The 21,530-nt window shown below is 43.9% G+C and overlaps 2 protein-coding genes across 5 annotated transcripts in view; both read right to left on the bottom strand.

The window, feature by feature from the left end:
- Positions 1-281: 281 nt before the first annotated feature.
- Positions 282-7,660, bottom strand: PEX19 (peroxisomal biogenesis factor 19). 3 transcript variants are annotated; one of them, XM_069480367.1, is made up of 8 exons: positions 7,586-7,660; positions 6,057-6,166; positions 5,465-5,630; positions 4,908-4,993; positions 4,527-4,688; positions 3,472-3,648; positions 3,197-3,241; positions 282-2,976 (listed from the first exon to the last, which is right to left on the bottom strand). In XM_069480367.1, the coding sequence occupies exons 1-8, from the start codon at positions 7,653-7,655 to the stop codon at positions 2,953-2,955; spliced, it is 840 nt and encodes a 279-aa protein (XP_069336468.1). In that variant the 5' UTR covers positions 7,656-7,660; the 3' UTR covers positions 282-2,952. The 3 variants fall into 3 exon arrangements, with proteins under 3 accessions (XP_069336468.1, XP_069336469.1, XP_069336467.1); XM_069480366.1 differs by having other exon boundaries at positions 283-3,028; XM_069480368.1 differs by lacking the exon at positions 6,057-6,166 and having other exon boundaries at positions 282-3,028; positions 7,586-7,639.
- A 3,152-nt stretch (positions 7,661-10,812) lies between these two features.
- COPA (COPI coat complex subunit alpha) overlaps positions 10,813-21,530 on the bottom strand; it is a 44,380-nt gene continuing 33,662 nt past the window's right edge. For both annotated transcript variants that reach the window (XM_069480355.1, XM_069480356.1), the window contains exons 18-33: positions 19,909-20,071; positions 19,659-19,805; positions 18,735-18,924; positions 18,517-18,612; positions 17,251-17,339; positions 16,923-17,046; positions 15,662-15,751; positions 15,374-15,483; positions 14,783-14,860; positions 14,546-14,614; positions 13,827-13,963; positions 13,368-13,554; positions 13,174-13,284; positions 12,680-12,841; positions 11,838-12,032; positions 10,813-11,508 (exon numbers count right to left, since the gene is read on the bottom strand). In XM_069480355.1, coding sequence (XP_069336456.1) covers positions 11,449-11,508; positions 11,838-12,032; positions 12,680-12,841; positions 13,174-13,284; positions 13,368-13,554; positions 13,827-13,963; positions 14,546-14,614; positions 14,783-14,860; positions 15,374-15,483; positions 15,662-15,751; positions 16,923-17,046; positions 17,251-17,339; positions 18,517-18,612; positions 18,735-18,924; positions 19,659-19,805; positions 19,909-20,071 — 2,008 coding nt within the window. In that variant the 3' untranslated portion in view covers positions 10,813-11,448. The remainder of the gene's footprint in view (positions 11,509-11,837; positions 12,033-12,679; positions 12,842-13,173; positions 13,285-13,367; positions 13,555-13,826; positions 13,964-14,545; positions 14,615-14,782; positions 14,861-15,373; positions 15,484-15,661; positions 15,752-16,922; positions 17,047-17,250; positions 17,340-18,516; positions 18,613-18,734; positions 18,925-19,658; positions 19,806-19,908; positions 20,072-21,530) is intronic.

Raw genomic sequence — 21,530 nt, 5'->3', positions numbered from 1 at the left:
TTTGAGGTATATATGGTCAGTTGATGTATTTTCCAGTGTTATGTAACTTTCATTCCTACATGCCTACTTCCTCAAGTCTTCTTTGTATGGTCTGCCATCTCCACTTCATTTAACGTGGGCCATTTTTCTGCTCAAGCTCCCCAAAGCCATCTCAACAGCATATTATAACTGCCTCTTGGAGCCTTGACAGGATGTTCCAGAGTCACAGGAAAATGTTCCTATTATAACAAATTCTGTATGAATTCAATGCTTAATTCATGAAGCCAGTCATACAATCACAAATTTGTTATCTAACATACAGAATTTTGGAACAAAGGAGCAACTCCTTTAAATTTTGAGAGCAGCATAAATATTTCATATACAGCTTAAACCTAAGCTTGTAATGGTTATTTTTAAGCAGCAGAAAAGGCTAGAGAAATGCTACAGATGTTCTTACAGTGACACATTCTTGCTGAAGAACTAGTTCTCTAGAGGCAATCCTCAAATAGGAGAGAACAAGTACAGATATGTATCAGTTTGGCTTGGATCTATGGAGAGATGGAGGGCCCTAGAGCAGTGCTACTCAAAGGTGGTTTGCAGACTTACGCTGGTCTGTGAAGTTTTTTTACCTGTCAGTGACAGGATACATTAGAAAATGAGAATGTTTAGAAACTTTTTAGCATTTTGACATTGCTGTGATACTCAAGTACATCATCAGTGAACTTAACTGTTGAACAGGGTTTGGCCAGTTTGGGTGTTGTCAAACTTGCATGGTAGATAGCATACAGTGTGAAATGTATACCTGTCATGGGCAATAGGAACACATATTGATACATAAAGGATTGGATATTCAAAAAACAAAAAGCCTGGTCCTTTACCACATACAGTTTGAGAAGGACTGCCAGAGAGTACCAAGCTCCATACCTTTACAAGTCCTAGAATAAGTCAAATAGTATTTCTGGAACAGAGAATAACCTGAGGCCAACTAGCTCAAATTCAATCAAAATCAAAATAAAAATGAGTGCCTTGGGAACAAAGCCAAAATGGACTAGGGATCTATTTAGATTCCTGGAGTAAGCCCTGGCCAGGCTAGCAGAAGTGAGAATCTATAAAACAAAACTGGCAGGACAAGAGGCACAAGGGTCAAGGGGCAGGGCCCTTTTGTTCTTCCCTCCTCCTCTCCTTGTCCAGTTTTTGGTTGGAGCTTCAAGGAGAAAATTTTGGTCTTTAGGCTCTGTGACCATCATCACAAGTCTGCCGGTACTTTTCCATCTCTCAAAGAATACAGAAGTCTCACATTCAGACCTAGGCTCTTCCATGCTCTGACAAGGTACAGGAGCTGGACCTTCCCAAGCAGCCTGAGGCCTCAAGAACATTTCCCGCCTTGACAATACCACAGAATGTGTGAGTTCTTCAAGGTGTGAAAAGTCTTAATCCAAGGGGAAGTGACATGTCAGGAGCTCAAAGTGACTCAGATGATAAATGTAAATCTGCTCTGGCAGATTTTCTGAGTGAAAATAACTCACTCAGCTGGGCTGACCAGAGTATCCTCCAACATATAGTAGCCGAGGTCCACAGAACCACTGGGAGCCAGGGAAGGGCAAGGTCAGCTCAAAGAGAAATAAAAAAAAAACATGTTAACAATGTATTACTAACATTAATAATAACAATGGGAAATGTTCAAATAGAATTACAAGTTGAAGGGCTTTCCAGATTGAAATATTCAGGAGAAAATGAGGAAAAAATGGCCACCCAGCGTCCTTTGCCAACTGAGATACACAATGAAGCGGGGAAGGGTGGAGGGTGGAGCCCAGCACTACAATATCATGTAGCACTAGTCTCCTAACATTCTTCACTCTGCAGCTTACAGAAGGTGAGGAAGATCAGAAACAGACCTGAATGAAAAACAGGCCACACTCCTCACTCAGAATATTTATTAGTGCCTCACAGGGGCCTGCAGGAAAAGGGACCCAGGCTGTACCCCTCCCCCTTATCCAAGCTACCTTCTTGAACCAAGGGACAGGATTCTAAGGGAATGAAATATCTCAAATAAGCCAGAATGTACTTGGGGAAGAATGTCCATTCATTTCCCAGACCTGACACTACAACTGTTTGCCAGGCAGAGAGGAAGCCGATGAGACTGGTGGATAGACTAGACAAGGGGAAATAGGATTGGCCCTTTATTGACACAGCTTGGGCTCAAAATGGTTAAACAAGTACTTAAAAAACAGGAAGTAAGAGGACCGGTGACAAAGGAAGGTCAGGGGGCTGGGTTACCCAGATCACATAGCATCGTAGGAAGAACCAGGGTAGTGACTTGAGCTCTCAGGCTAGAACAGGGACTTAAGGGCTCAGCACCTTGAGAGAAGAGAATCTCAGGGTTTCTCTTCCAACTCTACCATGATTAGATGCAAAAGCCCTTTCTCCCTTTAGAGAATTCGGAACAGTCTGTCTGATGCTGAGATGGCATGGTGACAGACCTGTAACCCAGCCTAGGCTAAGTGTCTCCTCATTCCCAAAGGCCCTGCCCAGAGAACTTGAAATACAAGAGTCCCAGGACTCTGCCCCTGCTCCTTAGATCCAAGAGAGGGAGTAGAGACAAGGCACAAAGACCCGGGCATAAAGGTGAACATCAGTGTGGCCACATACAACATTATTTTAGGAGAGGAAAGAAGGTGCATGCCACAAAAGGGATGTCTTCCTTCACCTGGCAGGTAGCTAGGCCTTTGACAGCAGCAGAAACCACAATGAAGTAGGGCTCACAGAAATGGCCTGCAAAACAGACCCTATTCCTAGAAAGACAGAGGAAAAGCCTCAGCTGGTATGGCACAGTCTTGAATGGGATGACAAAAGGGCAGCGGGCAGACCGCTCCCACAGACGACACTCCTGCCTCTGTTCCCAATGGTTCTGCTGACTCCAGATGTTCCCCATGGCTGGGACTCAGAGAGGAAAACGTGTTGTGTTTCACATGATCAGACACTGTTCACCACTGGCACCTGGTGGGCCCGAAAGATTGAGGGCATCCAGGTCAAAGTTGAGGCCAGGAGGCTGGAGAAGAGATGAAGGGACTTAGATAACTGTTCATATTTCAGGTCAGAGCTTCCGAAGATCCATCCCCAGTAGCCACAATTATCACCATAGGTGGATTCACTGAAGGTTATAGAATTATGGAAACTGTGGGGGCTCAGATTAAAATCTAGGAGAAGACATACTCACCATCTCCCCAGCCAGCTCTTTTGGAGGATGGCCCAAATCCTGTAACTGGAAAATGAGGAAAGAGGAACATGAGATAGAGGAAACCCCAGAAAACAGCCCAGAAAAGAAACCTGATAATGATCTTTCTGATTTCTTCTGAGAACCACATTACGTGGCCTCTCTTGTGATCCCCTCCTCCACCCAGATTTGGCAGTGAAGCATCCTTCCTAGATCCCTCCTCTACTGAACATCTAAGTCGGCAGCACCAGTGGGCAGATGGCAAGAAGAGGCCTTACCTGTTGCATAAGATCCAGCACCGTCTCAAAACGAGCCTTTTGAGTGGCCTCATTGTCTGTGGGGGTCTCTGCCTCAAACTGCTCACATATTTTACCCATGACACTGTGCTGCTCCTGATACTTTTCAAACTGTTCTGGAGGTAGAGATTCCTGGTGACTCTGCAACCAATCTGGATACTAAGGAAAGAGAGAATGGGTAGAGAACAATTAAGTAAACAATGAACATGGAAAGGTACTAAGAACAATACTTAAAATGGGAAAGGGAAACAGAAGGAAAAGCCAAATAAGCAAGTTCACCATGAAGAGCAGCATTGCCTCCAACTAGATCACCTGGCCATAATAGCATTTATGGTCACCAAAGATTGAGAAACTTTTTCCTCATGATGAAGGGCCAGATAGTAAATATTCTAGGCTTTGAAGGCCACATATGGTCTCTGTTGCGTATTTTCTTTGTTGTTTTTTTAAACAACTTTAAAAAACGTAAAAACCATTCTTTGCTTAAGAGTTGAATCTGCCTCACAAAGACTTCGGTCTGCTCACTCTTGGTCCACACTATTCATGTTACACTTAACCATATGATGCCCTGTGTCACCGAAATGGTTCCATGCCTATATTTTACCTCTCCAGCTAAACCATAAGCTCTCTGATGGCAGGGACCATCATTTAAACTACTCTTACACTATTCGTGACCTAAAGCCAGTAAATGCTCAGTGAATCCTTGCTGGGGAAATGAATGAAGTCACAAATGCAAGAAAGGATTGATTAGACAACCACCCCAGAGTCTTGAACCAGTTTACAAAAAACTAGAGCTGAAGGATTTCCCCTCCTACCCAAGACATTCTCAATGTGGAGGCTTTATTCTCTCAGAGACACAACTTTCCCCACCCCGCAACTCTCCCCACCCCCAATAAATGAACAAAGGAGAAAAAAACCGGAGGGATTTGTGTACTCAAGTTACTCTCTCTCTTTCTGCAGGCTATGAGTAGGCAAAATAGCCCATGTGAGTTGATAGAATGGAGAGTGAGGTAAAAAAGCAGAAATGGAAGTTAACAAACCTTTTCTGTGATCTCCTTCAATGATGGGTATAGCACATCCTTGGACAATAGGTTCTGCATAATACTCTGCATGATGGGGAGGATGTTTCCTTCCCCATCCCCTTCATCCATGCCCAGCCCCTCCATGGCCTTGGTCAGCTCCTCTTCTGACATGCCGGAGTTCTGGACAGGACAAGAGAGAGGTAAGCAAATATACTGCTTTATTGGGATGCTTCCCACTCTTTTAGGTGGGAAAGATAAACTTGTCTAAACTTGCCTGTAACAAAACAGTGAGGCAGAGACAGACTTGGGATGATACTCAAGAGCATCGGTCTTTTGAGACCCTGCTGATAAAGTGTCTGGGAGTGGGCCCCTTGTGGCCCCTGACCCCTTCCCCCTCACCTGAAGGTCAGTGGCATTTTTGGCTAGTCCACTTAGTGTCTCCTTTAGGCAAGAAGTGAATTCTTGTTGGGAGGTTGCATCACTGCCTAGGACAGATTGAAAAAAAAAACAGCGTCATTTAAGATTTTAACTGTTTCCTTGCCTAGAATGAACGGGTTACCAGCTTGGATATGAGTCACTATCACTCCAAATCTGAATCCTATAGTTATCTTCAGTCATTTCATAAATCTACACTATGTGTTAAGTTTATTCTCTATGATAATATCCACAGTAATACTGTGGCCTTTAGATCAGTTTTGAATAATCTTTTCTTTTCTTTTTTTTTTTTTTCCACCCTAGAGACTGTGTGGATTGAATAATCTTTTCTATTACTTTCCAACCTGTCTTCCCCCTTTCACTGAGCAGGGTTCCCATCCCTCCTCCCATCACTTTGCCCCACCCTATGGCTGTGACATCATGATTGCTATCAACTTTACTAAGAATTCTGGTGTTCTCAAGCAACAAAGACTTAAAAGGTCTGTTCAGATGTATCCATTTGTCTGAGGTCCTCTCCTCACCCACTCTCCCTGCAGCCTCTGAGAGCTTTTGGAACTGTTCCACCAGGTGGGGCTCTTCCTCAGCCAGCTCCTTCATTGCCTTCTCGAACTCTGCAGTGGCTTGGGAAGCCAGCTCACTGTCGAATAGTTCCTGGAAAAACTTCTCTTGGGAGGCGAAGAGGGCATCCTGCAGGGAAGGGGTGGCCAAAATGCATATTACTTGGCACAGTACTGCACCTGACCTCTGACAGAAGCCATAGGCAGTTGCTCTGGGAAATGTAGTGCCTCCCTCCTGCCCACTTCCACTGGACATTCTAACTACCGCTCCTAATGAGGACAGGAAAAAAGGTATCTGGCCATTGAAGGAGGGTATGGGGTGGCATACCAATCCAACTATTTAAACCTGTTCTTTTCTCAAGAACTCCTTTGAGATCCCTCCACTCAACCTCAAGTCCTTATTTTACAAGGACTGAGGTCTGTAAGAGCTCTTGGCCATGTGAGGCCAAGGCACCCTCCCCCAACCTCTTCCCCTCTGGCCCACAGGGCCTGCCCCACCTCTATTCAGAGCTACATGCCCAACCCCTCCCCCTCCCTTAAGGGGTGGAATTTATACTTTGGCAGTGTCTCCTGGCGATCTCTTCTGGGGCCCCGAAGCATCAGGGGCCGTGGTGGTAGGAGGGGGTGCTGGGGAGGGTTTGGCTTTATCGAAATCATCAAGAGCACCTTCAGAGACAAGAGACATGGTGTATGTGTTGGGGATGAATGAGGATGGAAGGTTGGGTGGTTTCTGGGCAAAACATTAGGAAAAAAAAAATCTTTCAAATTGCCAACTTTCCTCAATTTCCTCCTTTTTTTGAGTCTCTTCCCCACCCCCAATAAATAAGCCTCCCACTTCCCTTTGGATTACCTAATTTATTGTGATCAAAGGGTTCAAAATCCCTTAAGGTAGAACAAGTGTCCATCTCAGAGCTAGAAGGAGAGGGTTAAAAGAAGTTCTGCAGAGACATCACCATTTACAATGTCTCCCTCACCACACTCTAATGATTCCCTAGAAATTTCATATAAATATTCAACAGAAGCATAAATATCCTTATCCCCCTGAACTCACCCTGGAGTCCTACAGGGAATAATCTTTGGCAAGAAGGGACAAGATGTCCCACCCAGCTTACCACTGATCCTGATGCTAGTATAAACTGAGGGACTACATATTGCACTCCATGGAAGAGCATTAAACTCTTTTCTTTTACCCTCCAACATGGCTCTTCTCCTGCAAGCTCCTAGCGCTCCCTCTGGCCTCATCTCTGCCAATAACCCTATGCCAATTCAGAGAGTCACTTGGCACTCCTCACCATTTCTGTTCATTTTTCTCCCTGCCCACAACTCTGTGACTAGGCAGGAAACAAAAAAAAAAAATCACCTCTGCCCTGAAAAGCCTGTGTTCTCACCACCACTCTGTTTGCCAGGTCTAGGGAGAAGGCACTGGCCCCACTCTGGGAAGGAAACCAACAGAGTAAGGGACAAGGCACCGTCTTTCAGGAGGGTGAACTGTCTTCCCTGAAATCACGTCGTCCCAGTTTCTCAAAATAATAGGAAAGGAGTCTTCTTGTGCTACTGGCACGATCAAAGAACTATAAGGGGACTGGTGAAACAGAAAAGATTAGGACGAGAAAAAAAAGTGTCTTCTGTGTTAAGGAAGACAGGGCAAGGCACAGAAGGATGGGCTGCAGGCTTGTTAGGAGTTAACGTTAGTGTTGGTTCGCTGCCCACCGAAGACCAAATGCTGCTGGCCCTACCGGGGGTTGGGGCGGGGAGTCAGACTTCCAAGAACTTAACTAACCTAAGATAGAGGAGTTTGGAGGGGGATCGTGAAACGCCGTCCTACAGGTTACTGTTTCCTCCTCCAGCAGGAAGAGCCAAGGTCTGGGACGCTCAGGGACCCAAGGTGAGCTCCTCAACTCCCGCCGGGGAGGTGGGACAGGGTGACCCAAAGATTTTTTTCGGGGTCGCGGTCAGACACTCCGCCCCCTGTCTAACATTTGGAAAGCATCTCCCGCCCTGACCCAAATATCTCAGGTTCACTTAACCCGCTGAATGGGTCCTCACAATCGCTCCCTTCGGGCCTTTTCCACTACGGGGTCTTACTTTCCAGAAGCTCCTCCAATTCCTGGTCCGCGTCGGTGCCGCCAACACAGTCGCCACCAGCAGCAGCCATCTTGCTGCCTCCGACGTGCCGTAGGGGGCGGAACCTCTCCGCGCCGCCACGTGCCCCACCCCTCGCTCGCGCGATTTGCCTCGTGCACCCAATGGTATTGTTGGCCAGTGAGGAACCGCCATTTTTAAAGGGACAGGAAGCTCTGGAGTGTGGGGTTCTTTTTTCCCCTTCACCTGGAACCACAGAACTAAGGAGAGGGGGAACTTACTGTTATCTTCTACCAGATTTCTTTCTTTCTTTTTTTTTTTTTTTTGAGACAGAGTCTCACTTTGTTGCCCAGGCTAGAGTGAGTGCCGTGGCGTCAGCCTAGCTCACAGCAACCTCAAACTCCTGGGCTCAAGGGATCCTCCTGTGTCAGCCTCCCGAGTAGTTGGGACTACAGGCATGCATCACCATGCCCGGCTAATTTTTTTTCTATATATATTTTTAGTTGTCCATATAATTTCTTTCTATTTTTAGTAGAGATGGGGTCTCGCTCTTGCTCAGGCTGGTCTAGAACTCCTGAGCTCAAACGATCCGCCCACCTCGGCCTCCCAGAGTGCTAGGATTACAGGCGTGAGCCACCGCGCCCGCCCGGCCTTACCAGATTTCTTAATGGCTTGGCCTCCTTTGTTTCAACTTACCGCATTACCCGGAGAAACTTTCATTACTTCTTCCTGAGCTGTGGGTAGGCCAGATTGGGACAAACTGCCTACAAATAACTACAATCTATGCATATGTAACTGAGAAGACATTATGGGGCTTAACATACTATTTTTTCTCACTCACTTCAGTATATCACTCAAGTGTTATCTTCTCTGAAGCGCTTTGGCCTTACTAAATAAAATTGTAAACCCATCCCAATACACACATACACACACTCACACATCCACACTTTCTAACTCCCTTCCTTCTTTTTCTTCCTAACACTATCTAACATACGGTATCATAACATACACAGTACTTGTTTATAGTTCGCCTCCCACCTCGCAGAATTTAGGCAAGGATTTTCGTCTATTGTCTTCCCTGCTGTATCCCCTACTCCTAAGCTAGGGCTTAAAACTTATTGCACTCATCGGCCACTCTTTGCTCTCTCCAGGTTTAATTAGGCATATTTGTCTGCCGAATCTAGTGGATATCTCTCATTTTCTATTCTCTATTAGTACTGTCTGACTAAACAACACAGGGCCAGGAATTTAGAACTCAATGTTATAAAAAGGGACTCTGGGACCTTGGAATGAGCAAGAGGGCAATTCGAATATACTTTCCCTGACCTATCTCCTTTTCTCCATACAGAACCCAACCTCCAACTGAGTGACAATGAGGGATGCTCAGATAAACTCTAGACTTCCCTTCCCTCCTTTGGAATTGTTCTATTCAGATCCGTCAGAACATAGCAACTGTTTGAGACACAAATCTATTTTAGCAATTAGAGAGTACCTGGTGCTGAGGCTGGGTGCTGTGTCTCATGCCTGTAATCCCAGCACTTTGGGAGGCTGAGGCAGGAGGATTGCTTGAGGCCAAGAGTTTAAGACCAGCCTGAGCAATTATAGGAAGATCCTACCTCTACAAAAATATTAAAAATTAGCTGATGGCCAGGCATGGTGGCTCACGCCTGTAATCCTAGCACTCTGGGAGGCAGGAGGATGACTTGTGGTCAGGAGTTTAAGACCAGCCTAAGCAAGAGTGAGACCCCGTCTCTACCAAAAATAGAAAAAATGAGCCAGGTGTGGTAGCATGCACCTGTAGTCCCAGCTACTCGGGGGCTGAGGCAGGATTGGCTGAGCCCAGGAGTTTAAGGTTGCAGTGAACTGTGATGAGGCCACTCCACTTTACCCAGGGTGACAGAGCGAGACTCTATCTTAATAAAAAAATAAAAATTAAAATTAGCCCAGCATGGTGGTGCGTGCCTGTAGTCCCAGCTACTCTGAAGGCTTAGGCAGGAGGATCATTCAAGTCCAGAGGTTGGAGGCTGCAGTGGGCTATGATTGTTCCACTGCACTCCAGCCTGAGTGACAGCAAGATCCTGTTTCAAACAACTTGTTCTAGGCACAGTGTAGGACAGAGAGATAAATCAGAACTAACACCTGCTGTAAGGTAGCTGACTAGAAGTAGGCTGGAGGTTGGATTAGATATACACACAAGTATGACAGAAGAGTATTTTTTTTTTTTTTTTGAGACAGAGTCTCACTTTGTTGCCTGGGCTAGAGTGCCTTGGTGTCAGCCTAGCTGGCAGTCTAGTGTACAAATACACCTTGTTTGGTATCATTCCTGTTGATGAAACCGTGTCTGTTTCTTATACTGAACCATTTTACTGTTTCCAAAACCTTCGTTGTGATGACCTTCTTGTCCCCGCTGGCAGGTGCTGCTGATGTGAGACTGCCTGGGCCGCTGCTCCCTCCACTGCTGCCTATGGTGCCAGGCCTGGTGTTGGCAGTGCAGAGGGTAGGGTGGCAGGTGGCTGCTGGGTCTCGGCTTCACTGCTCACGGTTGCAGTGATGGTGACTGGGTCTGATGTGTGATGGTAACTAGGCCAGCGGCAGTGGTGGGACTGCTCAGGGCTCTCTGGGGGTCCACTCCGCACTCCCGCTATTGAACTCCAATTATTCTTAGTATGTGACAAGCAAAATACTCTATTGCCAATGTAATCATTGTAATACACATAAAGTACTAATTATTCACATATATATAAAACATATAAAATATCAAGAACAGTGACAGGCACATGGTAGGTGCTCAATAAATACTGGCTACAATTAGCAACAGATGGAAGGTTGCAATCAAAAATAGAATAGGGGAGCTACTTGCTTTCTATCATCCTTACAGCAGTTTAGGTCTATGCGTCACATATAGCCTATGAAAACTATGTGCTTCTTTCCTTTTTCAATAGTGGATATTATTTTGTAATTAAAAATGATTATTGTGCCAAGTGTGGTGGCTCACTCCTGTAATCCAAGCACTTTGGGAAGCCAAGGCAGGAGGACTGCTTGAGGCCAGGAGTTTGAGACCAGCCTGGGCAACACAGTAAGACCCTGTTTCTAAAAAAAAAAAAAAAAAAAAAAGAATAAAAGAAAAAAAATTACTGAGAGAAAGATAACTGCTTTGGTGGGGCAGCTGCATGAGGTGAACAGGAATATGAGTGTGTCCAGGAAATAAATGGCAAGCCAAGAAGCTCTTATAGAAATTTATTTAGTGTGAGAAACAAAATATGAGAACAATGGCTATGAAGGACAAATCAATAGCAAGTGGTTATGCACAAGTGGTGTGCATTTTGGAAAACCAAATTATTTCTTCTCAGACCTTAAGTTTCTGGGTACGCTGAGGGTACCTGCCTGGGAGTTTAAATGCCTAAGGAAAATGGGAAATGACGAAGAGTTGGTATGGCTGAGTCAAAAATGGCATCTTGTTTATTACATCCTGCTCCTCTCTATCTCTAGTAGAAAGGAAACAAAGCTGGTGGGGAGGGGAGGAATAAATACTGAAGGAATTTACTAAACCATATGTCCACTACAGAGTATTCATTTGTTCCTTGAAGGAGCTAAGTGAGAAAGGAGAGGCCAACTCTGACCATCAATGTAGTCAACTTCAGAAGATATGTCCTCAAAAGTCAAGTTTAGACATTTTGATTTGCCATAGAAGAAGAGAAAATGACACTACATTTTAGGGCAGAGAGAGCCAAATATCAGTAATCTGAAGGGTAGCTGCAGGGTCAGCGGGGGTAGGTGGGTGGGCAATGGTGTTAGGAGGAGGATATAAAGACTAATACATTCTGGGGGGAACATATGGTGGCGGACCCACACACACAAAGGGGGCCTTAGCGAAACTGCAGAGGACTGATCCTTAGACCAATCACATCTTTGCCAATCTCTGTCACCTGCAGAAGAGGAAACAGAGGAACAAATTAGAGATTCATGAAGTTAAGAATCCTAGAAAGTTTATTTCCTGTACCCCTCAATGAGCACGGTAGATGGGAACATTTGTTGCTGATTGGTAAAGAGCAGTGGGGAGAAGCTCTAGCTTTCTCTACTGTCACACCTCAGTGGAGCTAAGGGCAAATACAAGAGCAAAAAAGGACCATCATGCTTTCTCTTTTCTCTTCCCTCAACATACTAAATATATATATATTTTTTCTTAAAATTCTTTCTTTTTTCTTATCTCTTAGGGGAGGTAGAATTAGATATATTTCTTGAGGATAGTACTTACTGTAGTGACCTTGCAGATCTGACCCTTGAACTCAGGGGAATAGCAGGCCCCGCTGAGCGGACACTTCTCTACTGGCTTTCCACGGTAGATGGGCCGATAAGATGCAGCACAGATGTCGAAGGGGTTGTGCATGTCATAATTGAGCTGGTAGGCATCTGTGGGGTTCTTCTCACAGGCAGACAGGATTTTTCGGGTCTAGGGGAAGGATAGAGTGTTTTATTTAGGACAGAAAACTGCACACAACTCTAAGGATCTCATGGTTTGGTAGTTCCTTTGATGTGAGATGTAACTGTATTATGTGGATATAGGTCCCAACCTCTGTACGGGATGTATGTGAATAGTTAACTATCACCATTCCTGTTGTATCAAGCTTTCCCCCTCTCAGTACTAAAGTGGACCCATGGATCTAGACCCACATTCCTTCACCAAGTCTGGGGATTATCAGGGTCAGGCCCCAGAAAGGTAAAACAGGCTTCCATCACCCAAGAAGAATGCTTTTGGAGGGCACAAGTAATAGGATGTATACGTGATGGTCAGTGGTGGTTGTGCTGGGATATCTGGAGCTTAAGGATAGGGTTGGGGTTATTTTCAGTTGCAGTAGAGCCTTTTCTATGTTGCAGATCACTCTCACGCCAGTGGCATCTACAAATAAATTATTAATTCAGTTTCCAGGAACAAAAAGAAGCACCTAGGTCAGTAGGTAAACAGAGGATGGCATTCTGTTGGCTATTTTGGTTGAATATTATAAATTGCTTTGTTTCAGAGGCAAGGACTTTGGTCTGCTCCTTCCATGTAAGAGAAGATCTGGTTCCCCTGTGGTCATTGAAAGAGTTCCCACCTACCTGTTGAGCCACCTCAGGCTTGGGACCAAGTTCTAGCAGGCGCCGAGCAAAAGTGGCAGCCGTCTTGAAGTTCTTGAGCTTGAAGAAGAGGTTGAGGGCTGTACGCAGCACCAGGATCATGTGCACAGGCTGTAGGTTTGAGTGGGTGAAATAGGCTGCCATCTGGTGGATAGAAAGAGGAATACATGCCAGGCTGATTGGTATAGGTCATTTCTAAGCTGCTACATATGCAAAAAACAAAACAGAACAATAAGACTAGCTATAAAGCAGAGAGTTACCCTCCATAACTAGGAGGACTCTAGTCCTCTCCTAGTTATGGAGGATTGATGAGATGAGGAAGTAGGGTGAAGAAATGTAGCCTCTCCAGGCAGAAATGGACCCAAATTTCTCTTCTTCCCCAGAGTCAGATCTGGGTTTGGAATTAAAGAATTCAGACCTAATGGAGGGAGAAGGGGAGGATGCCTCTGTAATGCTCACAGTCTCATAGATCTTACCTCACAGATGCGCTTCTGCTGTTCTAGAGTCTCTTTGGGCAGCTTCTTCCTTTCTATCTCCATCGACAAACCCACAATGTACTCACGGCAAATAGTGATGAGCTGCTGGGCCTAGAGAGAGGGCAGAGGAAGGTAATGGAAAAGAGACAATGTGGGGGTGCCCAGGATTGGCACAGTGGCCAGACCCCTCCTACCTCTGCAATCTCCTGTTTATTATCTACAACAAGAAGTGGCACACTCAGTAGGATAGAACGGAATTTTTCCACAGCCTCCTCAAACTTGCCAACTGTGGTGAGTTGGTAGCACAGCTGCAACCGTTGGATGAGGTCATTAAGCTTCAGGCCCACAGCCGGTACACCATTCTTTAGCCCTGCATCCTTCCTGGAAAGGGAAAAGTAGGAAGGAGAATAGTCAGTAGCCAACAAGGACTCAACTTCTTTTTCTGGCAAACGTCATCATAGCCATCATCTTGTGAAATTAGCTGGAGATAGGATAGCAGTAGGTATAAACCCCAAACCCCATAGAATAAAAAACCAAAGATCTTTTCCTTCTAGGAAACTCTGGTTCTGAGATGATTCTGTGTCACTGAGGCTACCATGTGAAGTATCTACCAAAACTTGGAACAGATCGAAAAAAGGAGCAAGGAGCCTTACCAATTACGATTAGGGTAGCAATACATAGAAGGCAAGCAGGGCAGAGCCTGATAGGTGGTACGGCCTCGGGCATATGTCTGTAGGAACAGCTGCTTGTAGGGGCCAAACTGGATTACCCCTACCTGGTCATGAAGGAGCTGAGACACAGAAAGAAAGAAACATAAGGATTTTGGCCCTGCCACTTAAAAACTAATTGACCTTAGGTAAGGTACTTAACTTGTTTGTACTTGTTTCCTCATCAGTAAAATACACTTAATTATAAGATCCTACCTCATTTAATAATACCTACGTATCCTACGTAATAATCCTACCTATTTAGGATAGTGCCTGGCACACAGTGAACATTGAATAAATGTTAGTGGTTGTTGCAGCTGCTATATTGTTGTGAATTTTATTATAATACATGGTTTAGTGTTCAAACATATACCTATTCAGGAAGGGGTGCTAACTTCACTGATGTGAGCTAGAAGGCAAGCTGGAAATGGGTGGAAGATGGCTAAAGGATCTACCTTAAGAGATTGCTAGGCCAAGTGGAAAGCAGGTAAGAGGAAGACCTTATGGTAGGTATACTTAAGACCAAGGGCTTCCATGATGAATATATACCTCTGCCCTTTGAGTAGGATCATTTCCATTTGGTTAAAATCAGTCAATCATCTCCCTGGAACCCTGAGCTAGGCACACCCAAGAGGAAGAACCAAGATTACTTTAAGAAGACTTACCCGCATGGCTGTTTCAAAAGAGCCTGCCAGGATGTGATCAACTGGAAGCTGAGAGTTATTGCACCAGATCTAACAAGAAACCAAAAGCCCAAGCCAAGTGAAATTTTTCCCTTTCTCTTCCCAAACTATCCTCCTCCATACCTACAGTACAAAAATATCCAACAATTTTTATACATTAATCAAGTATTAGCCAGCTCAGAAATACTCATCCCTACAGGGCTGTGTTTTCCTGCTTACCTGAGTGGGGCTTGTTCCCTTGGTTGGGGGCACAAAGAACCCATCTTCAGCCCCACCAGCTGCCCCAGAGGGTACATCCTAGAATAAAAACAAAAATTGAGTCATTTTTTAAGCCATTTTGTTCCAATGAATCTAAAACACAACCATTTACCTTATTCCCTGCCTCTGTTGGGGAGGAGGGGTGGTAGTTGTGGGAGAAGATCCCCAAAATAGGAGCCACCTCACTAGAGACAAAATGACATAGCAAAAGCTTCAATTCAGATTTAAAGAAAGACAAAAAAGCTTGCTGCCTTTTCATAAGCTACTGTTTGTACAACGCTGATTCTTCTTTCTTTCAAATGAGACAAAAGCATCTGATTAGAGGTGGGTCCTAGATCCCCTGCTCTTTGGGTATATCAGGATAGATGGAAGTGATAAAGGCCTCTGATTCTCATTCTTCCTTCTTTCAATGGGAGATAAGCATCAGATCAGAAGAAGGGTCTAGACTCCCTTCCTTTTGGAGTCCTCAGGATAGGGGTGGGGGACAATAAAGCCACTGGCTTCCACAGGGAGGAATGGAGAGAACCTCACGAGGGTAAGAATTCCACATACCAGCTCAGGAGGGAGCTCTAGATCTTCTTCTACATCCCAGCCACCTCCTTCTTCCTGTCCTTTGCCAAGAGCATCATCCCCCAAACCTTCTGTGGCCTCCACAAACCCATCTGTAAGGAAAATCAAACTCAAAATAGATTTTGATAGTGGCACAATCTTAGCCAAGTGAAGCAAAATGTTGGAATCTCAGTTGGCTTCATGGTCTGGAAGCCTGCTGAACTGTCCCATAACCCAGTCCCATTCCAGGGAGTCCATCTTCCCAGTACAGTCCTAAAATAGCACTCTTACCTTCATCCAGCTGCAGCTCTGCATCGTCTCCCCAGCCCTCAGTGCCAACAGTGTCAATGTCAATGTCAGCAGCCAGTGCTCCTCCCTTCCCTACAGAAGGAAGGAACAGAAAGGAGCTTGTCACAGCCCAGCAAGTCTGAGATTCTGAGATATGGCCTTCTTTGCACATAAGCTGCATCCTTTCAAAATCAGGTACAAGGTTCTGCCCACTTATTATTTTTATGTGTCATTTATTTTTGTGGTATATATGTTATGCTAACTTGCAGTAGGTTTCATAGAGGGAGGGAATATAAGAGAGATGGATGCAACTGGCCTTCATATTACCAAAAACTGGCTCTTAAACCATTTTTTACTTAGCAGCCTCTTCAAATTTCTTCCTGATAGCTTTGCAAGGCTTCAGAACATAGAGCAGGTGGAGGAGACAGAGGAAAGAGCAGGGCTGGGCACAAAATGCCCAAGGGTCTGTTTAGGCTCTTATTCAGGAGACATGAACTAGGAGACACATCCAAGAAAATAGGAGGAGAGTAAGGAGGGGAATGGTGGAAGTACTTGTAGCACACATCTGCATATAGCCAAATAACAGAATTAGAGGTAGCTGAAGTTTTTTTTTGTTTTGTTTTATTTTGTTTTTTAATTGAGACAGGGTCTCACTCTGTTGCCTGGGCTAGAGTACAGTGGTATCATAATAGCTCACTGCAACCTCAAACTCCTGGGCTCAAGTGATCCTCCTGCTTCAGCCTCCCAGGTAGCTGGGATTACAGGTGTGTGTCACCATGTCTGGTTAAATTTTTTATTGTTTGTAGAGACAGGCTCTCACTATTGCTCAGGCTGGTCTCAAACTCCTGGCCACAAGTGATCCTCCTGCCTTGTCCTCCCAAAGTGCTAGGATTACAGGCATGAGCCACAACACTCAGCCAGCAACTGAAGATTTATGTCATGAATGATAAAATACTGAACAGAGACTATGACTATATACACATGGTAAAACCTAAGGAAATACACCAAGATATTAACAGAAGTTATCAGTGGTAGTAGGGCATCCCTGCTTTCCCCCCCTATTTTCCATATTTTCTTTAATGATCTCAAAATGCTTTTATTTAGTTTTTAAGACTGCACCACAACTCTGATTGGCATTTTAGTGCTCCTTGAGGCTTCACACAGAAAAAAGGACATATGAAACTAATTGCTAATGGTACTCTGTAGGACAGTTCTTCACAAAACAACATACAACAAAAATGCTATGACAGAACTGGGCACTTACCCTTGCTGGCAATGGAGCCTTCAAAGAATCCTTTGGACACAGTCAGTAAAGGCCAATTGGTATCTAATGGCATGATAGGTGCAGGTGGCTGAAGCAGCTTGGCATTAGAGTCAATGTCTGGGATCTGAACAGCAGCAGAAGGAAAGACGCAGAAAGCAAACAGCTCTTAGAAATCATGTAGGGAAAGTTACAGAGCTTCCTTTGATCTTATTTGTTTCCCTGCCTTCCCCAGTAACAAGGTGGGAGAGTGACATTTATAGTTTTAAATTGTTCCCATGACCTCAGAGTTAACCCTATAATCAGAAACAATATGTAAATAAAGACTCACTGTCTCCTTCTCTGGGTCAAATGTCTCCTTCAAGCTCTCAGCTTCTTCATCTAAGCCATGGGTAGCAGCTGTGAGATAGGCCAGGGATTCTATAGAAAAAACAGACTATGTGGTACAGGTACACCAAGTGCACGCTGCTGTGGCAGGCAGCTCTGAGATGAACCCCAAATGTTCCCTGCCTCCTGGCATTCAAATTCAAATTCTTGTGTAATGCCCTCCCCTTAAGTGGGGGCTGGACTTATTAACTAGTTGCTAATGGATAGAACCTGGCAGAAGTGGTGGGCTGTCACTTTTAAGATTAGATTACCAAGACTGTGGCTTTTATCCTGGGTGCTCTCTTTTGCTCACTTGCCCTGAGGGAGACCACCTGTCATGTGAACTGCCCTATGGAGAAGCCAACATGGCAAGAAACTGATGTCTCCCAGACAACAAAGAGCAAGGACCTGAGGACTGCCAACAGTCATGTGAGTGAGTGTGGAAATGGATTCTCCCCGAGTGGAGCCTTGAGATGTCTGCAACCCTGGCCAACACCTTGATTGTAGCCTCATGAGAGACACTGAGCCAGAGGTACTCAGCTAAGCCATACCCAAAATTGTGAGATGATAAATGTTTGTTTTAAACTACTAAGTTTTGGGGTAATGGTGTTACATAGCAATAGATAACTAATATCGTTGCTTATCTTTAACATCTATCATCGTGTTAATGAGAACCTTGGCATCATCCCTGACTTCTCTCCTCACATCTCACATCTAGTACTTCAATAAATCATGTTGACCCTACCTTCAAAATATATCCCAAATCTGACCATTACTCAGTCCTCCACTAATAGCACCTTGGTCCAAACCACATCATTCACCCTTCTTGTTCCCTAATGTATCTCAAATGCCAGTATAATGCTATAGCAGGTTCTCAAAAAATATCCTCTGAATGTATCTGTGAATAAATAATGAGTGAAACCTCTAGAATTAAAAGTAAAGGAATAAAATTCCAACCAAATATATTTACTAGAGTATCTGTTCTGAGCCTTCTAAAACCTGCTATCTTCCCCATGACTATTTTTCTAAGGGTGTTTGGCCAGACTGAATATTCTGGCTGCACCTCCATTTGGCTTTGAAGAAAATCTGAGCATCATAGGAACATGTTGTTTCTCCTGAAAAAATGCACAATAAAGACAAATCCCACACCATTATATAAGAATAACTCAACATGAAGAGAAAAAACTTCCAAGGCCCCAAAGGAGCCAGTGAGTCCTGGAGTGATACTTACTCTGTCCACAGTTCTTTAGGATCCGTACGCGTTCTGACACGTCACCCAGGTATAGGGCATTCTGATAATGGCCACTCATGTCCTTTCGGATCTCAGCTGCAACAAGTCAATAAGAGAAACCATGTTATGTCTACTCTCTTAAGTTCTCTCTATCCTCTATTCATCTTCTTCCTTCCCCCAAGGACCCCTCTTCCCATCCTTAGTTTCAGGGGCCTCACCAATCTTCATCATCTTGCGAAGTTTCTCTAGGTTGCCAGTGATAAGGTACAGGAAGGAAAGTTTGTCAAAATTTTTGGTACGCTGATAGCACATTTCCACAATCTGGTGGTTCCCCTGTAGCAGGGCCACTTCTCCCAGCTTTTCCCAGCAGTTCTTATCATCCAGTGCTTTGGCTGCTTCCAGAGCAATCTGTGTTAATAGGTTGGAGGGTACTGTGACTCTGCAGTCAAAGCATTTGCCTCTAAGTAAATTTCCCAAGGAACTTTCTATATTTTCAATCACTCCTAGCTTTTAATCCAATTCTATTGAAAATCCTATCAACAAATAACACCCCTTTGGATCCATGGTCAGAAGAATCACATCACACCATCCTCCTTAGAAAGTTACTTTACAACAAAATCACCTAGCAGATGCTGATTCCACTGGGCCAGTTTTGCTTAGCTACCTTATTTCCTACCTGCCAGGTTTGAAGATACACAGGGACTTTAGGAAAGAAAGAAGAAATAATAAAAGGAGGAGATTCAGAATTAAAAAAACAATTTTCCTAAGCACTTTCTCCCTTTGAAAACAATGCCTGTATACTCTAAGCCCCAAAACTTAACAGGTACTCCATCTAAGTAGCCAGTCAGCAAGATTAAGTGTTAAGAAAATAATGAGATCTTCAAACTCCATGATATCTGGCTTTTAACATAGAAGTTCTGAATTCAGAATGCCAATAGTGGTACAAATGCTATGGCAGAAGCAGAGACAGGAAACAGTAGAGATGAGAAAATAGCCGGAAGATAGCTTAACCCAACTAAAAAAATCCCCAATTTCATTATGCTGGCTAAAGAAGCAAGCCCAGGATAACGCTGTCCCAATGCTACCCTAACCCTCTCACCTCCTCTAAAGCAATATGGGGCTGATAACCATGTTCCTCTCACCTCAATGTTTCCACACTCCAGTGCCAGACTAAAGCGAGTTTTCTCATCCTTGACAAAATGCAGTGCCACTTCAGGATAGCCCTTCTTCTGCAGATAAGCAATAATCGACTGGCCTACTAATTTGGCATTCCTCACCATGTGCAGTACCTAGACATTTGGGGTGCGGTAGGGCAGGAAGTAAAGATCACTTACAGGAAAAAAAAGAGTGCTGCCCCTCTTAATACTCCTAGTGTGCATCCCCACTTCATACCTCATCATATTTTCTGTTGATCAGGGCCAGCTTGAATTTGAACTCAGTGGGATCAATGGTAAGTACCCGAGGACGACATTCCCTGTCTAGGCAATATACATTATTGCCCTTCACTCGTGTGACATAGATGGGTAAATCCAGAGTTCGAATGATCCCATGGTCCCTAAGAATAGGGGGTAGAAGGGCACAAGTTTCAGTAAGTGAGGAGAAAAATCTAGCCTGTGAAGAAATGGAACAAACTTAGGACACAGCCTTTTGTCTCCTCTTTATCCTTCTGTCAAGTGCCATTTGAACAACAGTATAGATGGGAAGTGATTCAAAAAAGAGCAGAACTAAAAAAAAAAAAAAAAAGAGCAGAACTAAACACCAAATTTTATTTTATTCTTTTGTATGATGGGGCAGATGACATGACCTTTATTTATAAGCTATTATTCTAGGAGCTGAGTAACAGACCTGGACTACAGGGATCAGACCTAAAAGTTAACTCTTAAGTGCTAATCAACAGGCCACTATGGACAGGTTAACTCCTTTATAAGAGAGGTAGGTATGAAGAGTTCTGACACACAAAGAAATAATGAAAAGCAGAAAACACTTTGAACTGAATGACAATAAAAAGATTACAATTTAAAATGTTGATTTCTCAGGAGAAATCAGTGAGGGGGAAAAAAAAACCTGTCAATATAGCTAATGCAATACTTGATAAATAATTTGTAGCCTTAAATACATACACTGTATTAGAAGAAATACTAAAAATTAATGGGCTCTATATGCATATATTGGGAGAAACTAAAAATTAGTGAGTAGATATCTCAAATATTTTGTTGTTATCTTAAAAGTTAAACTAAAGAAAGCATTTAGTTAGAAAAATAAAGCTAATAGTAGAAATTAAGAAATAGAAAACAAAAATAGAGAAGTTCAATAAAGGCAAAAGTTGGATAAAATTGATAAGCCTCTTATGAGGGTATTTAAGAAAAAAGAAGAAAAAGGCAATAGGAGTGAGAAGGAGGATATCACTATAGATCCTGCAGAATGAGGATGTAACTTTTTATTTTTATTTTTTTTGAGACAGAGTCTTGCTCCGTTGCCCAGGCTAGAGTGAGTGCAGTGGCGTCAGCCTAGCTCACAGCAACCTCAAACTCCTGAGCTCAAGCAATCCTACTGCCTCTGCCTCCTGAGTAGCTGGGACTACAGGCATGCGCCACCATGCCTGGCTAATTTTTTTTATAATATATTTTTTTTTAGTTGTCCAGCTAATTTCTTTCTATTTTTAGTAGAGACGGGTCTCGCTCTTGTTCAGGCTGGTCTCGAACTCCTGAGCTCAAATGATCTGCTCGCCTCGGACTCCCAGAGTGCTAGGATTACAGGCGTGGGCCACCGCACCCGGCCAAGGATGTAACTTTTTAAAATGATCAAACTCCCCCCAAAATAAAATTTTCCAAAATTGTCTCAAAAATAAATAGAAAATCCCTATATGGTCTTATAATTATTAAATAAACTGAATTAGATAATAAAAATCCTCCCATAAAGAAAGCCTCAGACCCACATGACTTCACTGGCAAATTCTACCAACATTCAAGGAAGAAATAATTCCAATCTTTGCAAACTCATTGAGAGAATTGAAA

The sequence above is a fragment of the Eulemur rufifrons genome, chromosome 8 (assembly GCF_041146395.1).
Source record: "Eulemur rufifrons isolate Redbay chromosome 8, OSU_ERuf_1, whole genome shotgun sequence".
Taxonomy (NCBI): Eukaryota; Metazoa; Chordata; class Mammalia; order Primates; family Lemuridae; genus Eulemur; species Eulemur rufifrons.
Note: the sequence above shows the minus strand (reverse complement) of the source record. Positions and strands in the feature narration are given on the sequence as shown.